At 41.7% G+C, this 14,127-nt stretch overlaps 1 protein-coding gene and 2 non-coding genes across 5 annotated transcripts in view; 1 reads left to right on the top strand and 2 right to left on the bottom strand.

The window, feature by feature from the left end:
- Positions 1-9,567: 9,567 nt before the first annotated feature.
- Positions 9,568-14,127, bottom strand: part of CCDC17 (coiled-coil domain containing 17) — a 78,754-nt gene continuing 74,194 nt past the window's right edge. For all 3 annotated transcript variants that reach the window (XM_056533079.1, XM_056533080.1, XM_056533081.1), the window contains exon 16: positions 9,568-9,958. In XM_056533079.1, coding sequence (XP_056389054.1) covers positions 9,952-9,958 — 7 coding nt within the window. In that variant the 3' untranslated portion in view covers positions 9,568-9,951. The remainder of the gene's footprint in view (positions 9,959-14,127) is intronic.
- LOC130283643 (U5 spliceosomal RNA) lies at positions 11,256-11,370 on the top strand. Its single transcript, XR_008846765.1, has one exon. It is a non-coding gene; the product is annotated as a U5 spliceosomal RNA (small nuclear RNA).
- Positions 13,971-14,085, bottom strand: LOC130283642 (U5 spliceosomal RNA). The gene has a single exon (XR_008846764.1). It is a non-coding gene; the product is annotated as a U5 spliceosomal RNA (small nuclear RNA).

The following is a 14,127-nucleotide window of genomic DNA, read 5'->3' as shown; positions in this document are numbered from 1 at the left end:
AGTGATTCCCTCTATTTGCTGTATATATAATATATATATATATACCATCAGCTGGTGTCAGTGATTCCCTCTATTTGCTGTATATATTATATATATACCATCAGCTGGTGTCAGCGATTCCCTCTATTTGCTGTATATATATATATACCATCAGCTGGTGTCAGCGATTTCAGCTCGGTGTCAGCGATTCCCTCTATTTGCTGTATATATATATATACATCAGCTGGTGTCAGTGATTCCCTCTATTTGCTGTATATATATATATATATACCATCAGCTGGTGTCAGTGATTCCCTCTATTTGCTGTATATATATATATACCATCAGCTGGTGTCAGCGATTCCCTCTATTTGCTGTATATATATATATACCATCAGCTGGTGTCAGTGATTCCCTCTATTTGCTGTATATATATATATATATATATATATATATATATACCATCAGCTGGTGTCAGTGATTCCCTCTATTTGCTGTATATATATATATACCATCAGCTGGTGTCAGTGATTCCCTCTATTTGCTGTATATATATATATATACCATCAGCTGGTGTCAGTGATTCCCTCTATTTGCTGTATATATATATACCGTCAGCTGGTGTCAGTGATTCCCTCTATTTGCTGTATATATATATATATATACCATCAGCTGGTGTCAGTGATTCCCTCTATTTGCTGTATATATATATATACCATCAGCTGGTGTCAGTGATTCCCTCTATTTGCTGTATATATATATATATATACCATCAGCTGGTGTCAGTGATTCCCTCTATTTGCTGTATATATATATATATACCATCAGCTGGTGTCAGTGATTCCCTCTATTTGCTGTATATATATATATACCATCAGCTGGTGTCAGTGATTCCCTCTATTTGCTGTATATATATATATATATATATATATATACCATCAGCTGGTGTCAGTGATTCCCTCTATTTGCTGTATATATATATATATATACCATCAGCTGGTGTCAGCGATTCCCTCTATTTGCTGTATATATATATATACCATCAGCTGGTGTCAGTGATTCCCTCTATTTGCTGTATATATATATATATATACCATCAGCTGGTGTCAGTGATTCCCTCTATTTGCTGTATATATATATATATATATATACCATCAGCTGGTGTCAGTGATTCCCTCTATTTGCTGTATATATATATATATATATACCATCAGCTGGTGTCAGTGATTCCCTCTATTTGCTGTATATATATATATATACCATCAGCTGGTGTCAGTGATTCCCTCTATTTGCTGTATATATATATATATACCATCAGCTGGTGTCAGTGATTCCCTCTATTTGCTGTATATATATATATATATACCATCAGCTGGTGTCAGTGATTCCCTCTATTTGCTGTATATATATATATATACCATCAGCTGGTGTCAGTGATTCCCTCTATTTGCTGTATATATATATATATACCAGTCAGCTGGTGTCAGTGATTCCCTCTATTTGCTGTATATATATATATATATACCATCAGCTGGTGTCAGTGATTCCCTCTATTTGCTGTATATATATATATATATACCATCAGCTGGTGTCAGTGATTCCCTCTATTTGCTGTATATATATATATATACCATCAGCTGGTGTCAGTGATTCCCTCTATTTGCTGTATATATATATATATACCATCAGCTGGTGTCAGTGATTCCCTCTATTTGCTGTATATATATATACCGTCAGCTGGTGTCAGTGATTCCCTCTATTTGCTGTATATATATATATATATATATATATATATATATATATATATATATATATATACCATCAGCAGGTGTCAGTGATTCCCTCTATTTGCTGTATATATATATATATATACCATCAGCTGGTGTCAGTGATTCCCTCTATTTGCTGTATATATATATATATATATACCATCAGCTGGTGTCAGTGATTCCCTCTATTTGCTGTATATATATATATATACCATCAGCTGGTGTCAGTGATTCCCTCTATTTGCTGTATATATATATATATATATATACCATCAGCTGGTGTCAGTGATTCCCTCTATTTGCTGTGTATATATATATATATATACCATCAGCTGGTGTCAGTGATTCCCTCTATTTGCTGTATATATATATATATATATATATATATATATACCATCAGCTGGTGTCAGTGATTCCCTCTATTTGCTGTGTATATATATATATATATATATACCATCAGCTGGTGTCAGTGATTCCTCTATTTGCTGTATATATATATATATATATATATACCATCAGCTGGTGTCAGTGATTCCCTCTATTTGCTGTATATATATATATATATACCATCAGCTGGTGTCAGTGATTCCCTCTATTTGCTGTATATATATATATATACCATCAGCTGGTGTCAGTGATTCCCTCTATTTGCTGTATATATATATATATATACCATCAGCTGGTGTCAGTGATTCCCTCTATTTGCTGTATATATATATATATATACCATCAGCTGGTGTCAGTGATTCCCCTCTATTTGCTGTATATATATATATATATACCATCAGCTGGTGTCAGTGATTCCCTCTATTTGCTGTATATATATATATACCATCAGCTGGTGTCAGTGATTCCCTCTATTTGCTGTATATATATATATATACCATCAGCTGGTGTCAGCGATTCCCTCTATTTGCTGTATATATATATATATATACCATCAGCTGGTGTCAGTGATTCCCTCTATTTGCTGTATATATATATATATATATATACCATCAGCTGGTGTCAGTGATTCCCTCTATTTGCTGTATATATATATATACCATCAGCTGGTGTCAGTGATTCCCTCTATTTGCTGTATATATATATATACCATCAGCTGGTGTCAGTGATTCCCTCTATTTGCTGTATATATATATATATATACCATCAGCTGGTGTCAGTGATTCCCTCTATTTGCTGTATATATATATACCATCAGCTGGTGTCAGTGATTCCCTCTATTTGCTGTATATATATATATATATATATATATATATATATATATATATATATATACCATCAGCTGGTGTCAGTGATTCCCTCTATTTGCTGTATATATATATACCATCAGCTGGTGTCAGTGATTCCCTCTATTTGCTGTATATATATATATATATATATATATATATATATATATATACCATCAGCTGGTGTCAGTGATTCCCTCTATTTGCTGTATATATATATATATACCATCAGCTGGTGTCAGTGATTCCCTCTATTTGCTGTATATATATATATATATACCATCAGCTGGTGTCAGCGATTCCCTCTATTTGCTGTATATATATATATATACCATCAGCTGGTGTCAGTGATTCCCTCAGTGATTCCCTCTATTTGCTGTATATATATATATATACCATCAGCTGGTGTCAGTGATTCCCTCTATTTGCTGTATATATATATATACCATCAGCTGGTGTCAGTGATTCCCTCTATTTGCTGTATATATATATATATATACCATCAGCTGGTGTCAGTGATTCCCTCTATTTGCTGTATATATATATATACCATCAGCTGGTGTCAGTGATTCCCTCTATTTGCTGTATATATATATATATACCATCAGCTGGTGTCAGTGATTCCCTCTATTTGCTGTATATATATATATATATACCATCAGCTGGTGTCAGTGATTCCCTCTATTTGCTGTATATATATATATACCATCAGCTGGTGTCAGTGATTCCCTCTATTTGCTGTATATATATATATATACCATCAGCTGGTGTCAGTGATTCCCTCTATTTGCTGTATATATATATATATATACCATCAGCTGGTGTCAGTGATTCCCTCTATTTGCTGTATATATATATATATATACCATCAGCTGGTGTCAGTGATTCCCTCTATTTGCTGTATATATATATATACCATCAGCTGGTGTCAGTGATTCCCTCTATTTGCTGTATATATATATATCTATATATATATACCATCAGCTGGTGTCAGTGATTCCCTCTATTTGCTGTATATATATATATATATATATACCATCAGCTGGTGTCAGTGATTCCCTCTATTTGCTGTATATATATATATATACCATCAGCTGGTGTCAGTGATTCCCTCTATTTGCTGTATATATATATATATACCATCAGCTGGTGTCAGTGATTCCCTCTATTTGCTGTATGTATATATATATATACCATCAGCTGGTGTCAGTGATTCCCTCTATTTGCTGTATATATATATATATATACCATCAGCTGGTGTCAGTGATTCCCTCTATTTGCTGTATATATATATATATACCATCAGCTGGTGTCAGTGATTCCCTCTATTTGCTGTATATATATATATATACCATCAGCTGGTGTCAGTGATTCCCTCTATTTGCTGTATATATATATATACCATCAGCTGGTGTCAGTGATTCCCTCTATTTGCTGTATATATATATATATATATACCATCAGCTGGTGTCAGTGATTCCCTCTATTTGCTGTATATATATATATATATATATATACCATCAGCTGGTGTCAGTGATTCCCTCTATTTGCTGTATATATATATACCATCAGCTGGTGTCAGTGATTCCCTCTATTTGCTGTATATATATATATATATATATATATACCATCAGCTGGTGTCAGTGATTCCCTCTATTTGCTGTATATATATATATATATATATACCATCAGCTGGTGTCAGTGATTCCCTCTATTTGCTGTATATATATATATACCATCAGCTGGTGTCAGTGATTCCCTCTATTTGCTGTATATATATATATATACCATCAGCTGGTGTCAGTGATTCCCTCTATTTGCTGTATGTATATATATATATACCATCAGCTGGTGTCAGTGATTCCCTCTATTTGCTGTATGTATATATATATATATATATATATATATATATATATATATATATATATATATACACACATATAGGTTTTTATGGATTTACAGGATCAATCTACGTCCTATAGACCCAATATTTAATAAATGACTCCCGGCCCGTGATGATGTGCGGAGGGGTCTGCTTCGCCCCCCATTAGGCATTCTAGGGGTATTTATCGTGTATCCTCTGGTGGTTGGGGGCACATGCTGGATGTCTTTACTATATAGAGCGGAGTGCCCCCTTAATTCTTCCTTTCTTATAGGTTGGACCCTGATCACACCCTGTTCTGGACATGCGGGGGTCTCTTCTCACTGATGACCCCCATCACCCTGTTCCCTCTTCCGCTCAGGACACCGGCTGTAGAAGCTTCTGTCCACCATGTTTTAGTTCCCTCCGGCCTCTAAGATCTCTGCTTCCTGTCAGTGATTATGAGAACGTTTATTGTGTATATTCCGGGCTGCACTAATCCTGACAGTTCTGCCCGGGATTTGTTACAATGTATCAGTGTAGATGCTTTGCTGCTTGTTCTCTGCCCGTGGTCACAGGGTCATCAGATCATTCTCATCCATTTACTTATCAGCCCCCAGAAAAACATTGTAACGCTGATCCTGATTGTACTGAAAATATCATCTATTATAGGGAATTCTACTGCTCTCCAGGCGCCTTCTCATTATTAACGCTCCTCCCTCTTATTGATGCTCCTCCCTCTTATTAATGCTCCTCCATCTTATTAATGCTCCTCCCTCTTATTAATGCTCCTCTTCATTATTAATGCTCCTCCCTCTTATTGATGCTCCTCCCTCTTATTAATGCTCCTCTTCATTATTAATGCTCCTCCCTCTTATTAATGCTCCTCTTCATTATTAATGCTCCTCCCTCTTATTGATGCTCCTCTTCATTATTAATGCCCCTCCCTCTTATTGATGCTCCTCCCTCTTATTAATGCTTCTCTTCATTATTAATGCTCCTCCCTCTTATTAATACTTCTCTTCATTATTAATGCTCCTCCCTCTTATTGATGCTCCTCCCTCTTATTAATGCTTCTCTTCATTATTAATGCTCCTCCCTCTTATTAATACTTCTCTTCATTATTAATGCTCCTCCCTCTTATTAATGCTCCTCCCTCTTATTAATACTTATCTTCATTATTAATGCTCCTCCCTCTTATTAATACTTCTCTTCATTATTAATGCTCCTCCCTCTTATTGATGCTCCTCCCTCTTATTAATGCTTCTCTTCATTATTAATGCTCCTCCCTCTTATTAATACTTCTCTTCATTATTAATGCTCCTCCCTCTTATTGATGCTCCTCCCTCTTATTAATGCTTCTCTTCATTATTAATGCTCCTCCCTCTTATTAATGTTCCTCTTCATTATTAATGCTCCTCCCTCTTATTAATGCTCCTCTTCATTATTAATGCTCCTCTTCATTATTAATGCTCCTCCCTCTTATTAATGCTCCTCTTCATTATTAATGCTCCTCTCATTATTAATGCTCCTCCCTCTTATTAATGCTCCTATTCATTATTAATGCTCCTCCCTCTTATTGATGCTCCTCTTCATTATTAATGCTCCTCCCTCTTATTGATGCTCCTCCCTCTTATTAATGCTTCTCTTCATTATTAATGCTCCTCCCTCTTATTAATGCTCCTCTTCATTATTGATGCCCCTCCCTCTTATTGATGCTCCTCCCTCTTATTAATGCTCCTCTTCATTATTAATGCTCCTCTTCATTATTAATGCTCCTCCCTCTTATTAATGCTCCTCTTCATTATTAATGCTCCTCTTCATTATTAATGCTCCTCCCTCTTATTAATGCTCCTATTCATTATTGATGCTCCTCCCTCTTATTGATGCTCCTCCCTCTTATTAATGCTCCTCTTCATTATTAATGCTCCTCCCTCTTATTGATGCTCCTCCCTCTTATTAATGCTTCTCTTCATTATTAATGCTCCTCCCTCTTATTAATGCTCCTCTTCATTATTAATGCTCCTCCCTCTTATTAATGCTCCTCTTCATTATTAATGCTCCTCCCTCTTATTAATGCTCCTCTTCATTATTAATGCTCCTCCCTCTTATTAATGCTTCTCTTCATTATTAATGCTCCTCCTCATTATTAATGCTCCTCCCTCTTATTAATGCTCCTCTTCATTATTAATGCTCCTCCCTCTTATTAATGCTCCTCTTCATTATTAATGCTCCTCCTTCTTATTAATGCTCCTCCTCATTATTAATGCTCCTCCCTCTTATTAATGCTACTCTTCATTATTAATGCTCCTCCCTCTTATTAATGCTCCTCTTCATTATTAATGCTCCTCCCTCTTATTAATGCTCCTCTTCATTATTAATGCTCCTCCCTCTTATTAATGCTTATCTTCATTATTAATGCTCCTCCCTCTTATTAATGCTCCTCCCTCTTATTAATGCTCCTCTTCATTATTAATGCTCCTCCCTCTTATTAATGCTTCTCTTCATTATTAAAGCTCCTCCTTCTTATCGATGCTCCAGACCCCTCACGCATAATATCTATGCCCCAGACCCCTCTCACATAATATCTATGGCCCCAGACCCCTCACACATAATATCTATGCCCCAGACCCCTCACACATAATATCTATGCCCCCAGACCCCTCACACATAACATCTATGCTCCAGACCCCTCTCACATAATATCTATGCCCCCAGACCCCTCACACATAACATCTATGCTCCAGACCCCTCTCACATAATATCTATGGCCCCAGACCCCTCTCACATAATATCTATGCCCCCAGACCCCTCACACATAACATCTATGCTCCAGACCCCTCTCACATAATATCTATGGCCCCAGACCCCTCACACATAATATCTATGGCCCAGACCCCTCACACATAATATCTATGCTCCAGACCCCTCTCACATAATATCTATGCTCCAGACCCCCACACATAATATCTATGGCCCCAGACCCCTCACACATAATATCTATGCCCCCAGACCCCTCACACATAATATCTATGGCCCCCAGACCCCTCACATGTAATATCTATGCCCCCAGACCCCTCACACATAATATCTATGGCCCAGACCCCTCACACGTAATATCTATGCTCCAGACCCCTCTCACATAATATCTATGCTCCAGACCCCTCACACATAATATATATGGCCATATATATGGCCCCCAGACCCCTCACACATAATATCTATGGCCCCAGACACCTCACACATAATATCTATGGCCCCCAGACCCCTCACACATAATATCTATGCCCCCAGACCCCTCACACATAATATCTATGCCCCCAGACCCCTCACACATAATATCTATGGCCCCCAGACCCCTCACACATAATATCTATGGCCCCCAGACCCCTCACACATAATATCTATGGCCCCAGACACCTCACACATAATATCTATGGCCCCCAGACCCCTCACACATAATATCTATGGCCCCCAGACCCCTCACACATAATATCTATGGCCCCAGACACCTCACACATAATATCTATGCCCCCAGACCCCTCACACATGATATCTATGGCCCCCAGACCCCTTACACATAATATATATGGCCCCAGACACCTCACACATAATATCTATGCTCCAGACCCCTCACACGTAATATCTATGCTCCAGACCCCTCACACGTAATATCTATGGCCCCCAGACCCCTCACACATAATATCTATGCCCCAGACCCCTCACACATAATATCTATGCCCCAGACCCCTCACACATAATATCTATGCTCCAGACCCCTCACACATAATATCTATGGCCCAGACACCTCACACATAATATCTATGGCCCCAGACTCCTCACAAATAATATCTATGGCCCAGACACCTCACACATAATATCTATGGCCCCAGACCCCTCACACATAATATCTATGGCCCAGACACCTCACAAATAATATCTATGGCCCAGACACCTCACACATAATATCTATGGCCCAGACCCCTCACATGTAATATCTATGGCCCCAGACTCCTCACAAATAATATCTATGGCCCAGACACCTCACACATAATATCTATGGCCCCAGACCCCTCACACATAATATCTATGCCCCCAGACCCCTCACACATAATATCTATGGCCCCCAGACTCCTCACACATAATATCTATGGCCCAGACACCTCACACATAATATCTATGGCCCCAGACCCCTCACACATAATATCTATGGCCCAGACACCTCACAAATAATATCTATGGCCCAGACACCTCACACATAATATCTATGGCCCAGACCCCTCACATGTAATATCTATGGCCCCAGACTCCTCACAAATAATATCTATGGCCCAGACACCTCACACATAATATCTATGGCCCCAGACCCCTCACACATAATATCTATGCCCCCAGACCCCTCACACATAATATCTATGGCCCCCAGACTCCTCACACATAATATCTATGGCCCAGACACCTCACACATAATATCTATGCCCCCGACCCCACACACATAATATCTATGCCCCAGACCCCTCACATGTAATATCTATGGCCCCCAGACCCCTCACACATAATATCTATGGCCCCCAGACCCCTCACATGTAATATCTATGGCCCCCAGACCACTCACACATAATATCTATGCCCCCGACCCCTCACACTGGCCGCTGCCCAGGGAGACACAAGAAAGCCCAGAGTCTTCTAAGTTTTCAATATTTTTTTTAATGAAAACATTTTACCCATCAGGGATTGTGAACATTTACAGTAAGAGACAAAAAGAATCAATGTTGGAATCACAGAGGTGTGAAGAGTATTGGATACTGCCCCCACAGGGAGAGGAGGACTAATGGAATTACACTGCTCCTCTCTATAGAATAGATCAGTGCAGGACGACTGGTGAGAATAAATGTTGCGCGGTCTCGGCTCAGCTGTACGCCCTGCAGATACTTGTCACCTCCCGCTGGGTTCACTCTTTGTCTTTTCTACGTGAAATCTGATATAAACCTCCAGTGAGTCTGAAATGGCGGAATGTTCTGGGGTCTCTATACAGACTTCTTATCTCCTCAGAGAAGAACAGTGTCATTTCCCTCCTGGGCATCTTGGATTCTGTCACCTTCTTGTCTATTCATCTCCTGCAGACGGTTTAATGTGATCAGTAAAGGAAAGAAATGAGGGGGCACCGGGCTGTCTGGGGGTCTTCTGTGATGTCAAAGGCTTCTTCTGCCTCAGTGATGTCTGGGGGTCTTCTGTCTCAGTGATGTCTGGGGGTCTTCTGTCTCTGATGTCTGGGGGTCTTCTGTCTCAGTGATGTCTGGGGGTCTTCTGTCTCTGTGATGTCTGGGGGTCTTCTGTCTCAGTAATGTCTGGGGATCTTCTGTCTAAGTGATGTCTGGGGGTCTTCTGTCTCAGTAATGTCTGAGGGTCTTCTGTCTCAGTGATGTCTGGGGGTCTTCTGTCTCAGTGATGTCTGGGGGTCTTCTGTCTCAGTGATGTCTGGGGGTCTTCTGTCTCAGTGATGTCTGGGGGTCTTCTGTCTCTGATGTCTGGGGGTTTTCTGTGTCAGTGATGTCTGGGGGTCTTCTGTCTCAGTGATGTCTGGGGGTCTTCTGTCTCAGTGATGTCTGAGGGTCTTCTGTCTCAGTGATGTCTGAGGGTCTTCTGTCTCAGTGACGTCTGGGGGTCTTCTGTCTCAGTGATGTCTGGGGGTCTTCTGTCTCAGTGATGTCTGGGGGTCTTCTGTCTCAGTGATGTCTGGGGGTCTTCTGTCTCAGTGATGGGATTATGTGTTTGTCTGGGGGTCTCTCTATTGTCTCAGTAATATAATTATGTTCCTTCTCAGATCACTTTGGGTCTATACTGTGATGTCTCCAGGGCTTCCCTCACAATGACAAGGATTCTATATTGTGGCAGTTTTGGTTTTATCTGTATAGTCTAGAGCAGTGTTTTCCAACCAGTATTCCTGCAGCTGTTACACAACTACAACTCCCAGCATGCCTGGTGATAATAAATGTTGCGCGGTCTCGGCTCAGCTGTTCGCCCTGCAGATACTTGTCACCTCCCGCTGGGTTCACTCTTTGTCTTTTCTATGTGAAATCTGATATAAACCTCCAGTGAGCGCCTGTAATGGGGGAATGTTCCGGGTTCTCTATAGGGACGTGCAGCCACGTGACCGCCCTGAATAGTCGCCTGTGTGACGTCCTGTTGCCCTGATTTGCATATTTTCCCAGGATGCACATGGTGTAGTCTGTAGTTGTAACCTTTCCTTTCCTCTTTATGTTTCTTTTTATAAAGTTTAGTAACAGATGAGATACATTGTATCCGGATGATGTAGAATGTAACATATACACAATACAGACATGGATTCCGTCCTCTCCATGTGTGTGATGAGCGGAGTGCGGAGCCTGGGTAGTGCCGGGCGCGATATACTGTATACTCTGGTTTCTCTTCATACCGAAAAAATCTTTCGCCTTTTACTAAAGATTTCCGTGGAGAGGAACAATTATGAGTTTCATATAATTTTTTGATGCCCGGCGGTAGCTGGGCTTCCCAGTCATGGTAAAAAGCAGATTGATCAGCAGAGGAGAGATGTCAGAGATCTGCAGAGATGGTGACGCTCCTCACATGATCTTCACCAGTGCAGCTGGGATGGGAGAAGCCGGAGGAGACTCTAGGAGGATAAACTCTACAGCCCGAACAACAATCATCAAGATGCTGCATTATATGTCTGTGTTATACAAATCCTCGCAGAGTCTATGCGGCAGAATGCAGAGGTCAGAAGGATCACCGTACCAGGACCTGACCGTCAAGTGGCCATCATTTTTTGATGCCCGTTGATAGCTTCCTTTTACTGGTTAAATGTAGATTGATCCTTGTTTGTGCTACAGAATTTCTCACAATGAAGTTTATCTATTCGGCAATATTCCGAGGCTGCAGAGGTTCGGGCTTGGAGAAATGTTCTGCTCTTATGTTGACCTGATGTACTTTGATATTTTCAGCATAGTGCTAGTGAACGGCTGGAAAACTGACCCCTTTCCGGTCGTCTCTGGGGTCAGATAAGGTTGTCCTCTTTCACCTCTTTTCGTTTGTGCTATAGAACTCCTCGCAAAGTCATCCAGCAGAATCCAGAGGTTAGGCTGGGTCCACACTACGTTTTGTCCCATACGGGAGCGCATACGGCAGGAGGGAGCTAAAAGCTCGCGCTCCCGTATGTAACCGTATGCGCTCCCGTATGTCATTCATTTCAATGAGCCGACCGGAGTGAAACGTTCGGTCCGGTCGGCTCATTTTTGCGCCGTATGCGCTTTTACAACCGGACCTAAAACCGTGGTCAACCACGGTTTTAGGTCCGGTTGTAAAAGCGCATACGGCGCAAAAATGAGCCGACCGGACCGAACGTTTCACTCCGGTCGGCTCATTGAAATGAATGACATACGGGAGCGCATACGGTTACATACGGGAGCGCGAGCTTTTAGCTCCCTCCTGCCGTATGCGCTCCCGTATGGGACAAAACGTAGTGTGGACCCAGCCTTAGAGGGATCACTGTACTGGGAGCAGACCATCAAGTGGCCAAGTGTTCACTGAACATGGATGACATGACCATCTTCTGCACTGACCGGTGTTCAGTGATGGTCCTCATCCAGTCCTGCGAAGAATTCAGTAGAGATTCAGGAGCAAAAGTCAATTGTGAAAAGTTGGAGGCCATGCTCTTCGGAGAGTGGGCTCTGACCCCCAGTGACCCATTCCCCTTCACCATCCAACTGGACTTTACCATGATCTTGGGAGTCTGGTTTGGGAAGGAACTACCATGACGTCTTGGCAGGATTGTGAGGCCAAAGTCAATTCAAAGATTGGACTGTGGAGCATTTTTTATATTTTTTTATTTTTTTTTATTGAAAGCCGAGGTACGTGCTCTCAAATCACCCAAGTACAAGTAAAAAGTGCAAGTGTTCACACAAAAAAACTGTGCACGAGGATGCGGTCTATCGCAAGCCCTTCTCCGAAAGGAGAGAGGCCCCCCAACAAACCAAACCCTTCGCCTCCGGGCCAAAAGGCACCTGCGAGGTTCCAGGTACGATGTCCCCTTTCGCCGAAGCTACTCAGGGACCGAAAGTGTTCCCGGCAAACAACTAGGCGTTAACCAAGTTGTCACCAAGGAACCAGTAAAACCGGTTTGGCATCCTGCCGAAACAGGATGCCACGGGGTATAGCAGGGAGGTGAGGAACCTAATGGCCACACACACCTCCCCTAGACCGGCAGGAGGGACACCCAGAAGGGCTACCGCACCCTACCAAATTCTAGTGAACAAACGAACACAAAAAGTGGACACAGAGACAAAAAAAAATAATAAATAAGTGGATGTGCGCAGTGTGTAATACTGCCCGGACATCCGACCGGATCTATAAAAATTCCCCGATCCTAGCCGGAAGGCGGGGATACTAAGGGTGAGTGCCCAGAAGAGTGAGAGAAAAAGTGCGTGCTATGTGCTTTCATTCAAGTGGGGTTGCCAATCCCAAGTGAATTCCGGCACCCTGAGGTCACCACTCCCAGGGCACTTGTGTACCTCGGCCTTCACTCTACCCGGACCTTAAGGCCAGATCCAGCAGGGAACAGGTCTCATCGGGGATGACTGCTGTGCTATACAGCCATCCCTGGTACACCCGTCCCTGGTACACCCGTCCTACTGTGTGGTTCCCCATCCTGCCTTGGTGGTCTTCCACACCGCCAACTAACAGGAAAGGAACTACACTTGATCTTAGCCAAAAGGCCAAGAAGTGAGCATTGTGGAGCATTAGACAACTCACAATGAGGGATACGCACCATGCTGCTTAATGAGACTTTGCCCGTGCTCCAATACACAGTGCAAGCCTGGTCCCCTCATTTCACTGTATGCCGGGCCATTACCAGGACCGTCTTTGGCTTGGTCTTTGAGGCTCCAAAATGCAGTTAAATGGAAAATCATTTAGAAGGAGCCACGCAAGGTGGTGAAAGGAGTCCCATTGAGTCTTTTCAGACTTTTCCTGGTCTCCTCCGGCTTCTTATGTCCCAGCCGCACTGGTGAAGACCATGTGAGGAGCATCGCCGTCTCTGCAAATCCGTGACACCTCTCCTCTGCTGATCAATCTGCTTTTTTACCATGAATGGGAAGCCCAGCTACCGCCGGGCATCAAAAAATTATATGAAACTCATAATTGTTCCTCTCCACGGAAATCTTTAGTAAAAGGCGAAAGATTTTTTCGATATGAAGAGAAACCAGAGTATACAGTATATCGCGCCCGGCACTACCCAGGCTCCGCACTCCGC

The sequence above is a fragment of the Hyla sarda genome, chromosome 7 (genome assembly GCF_029499605.1).
Source record: "Hyla sarda isolate aHylSar1 chromosome 7, aHylSar1.hap1, whole genome shotgun sequence".
Classification (NCBI taxonomy): Eukaryota; Metazoa; Chordata; class Amphibia; order Anura; family Hylidae; genus Hyla; species Hyla sarda.
Note: the sequence above shows the minus strand (reverse complement) of the source record. Positions and strands in the feature narration are given on the sequence as shown.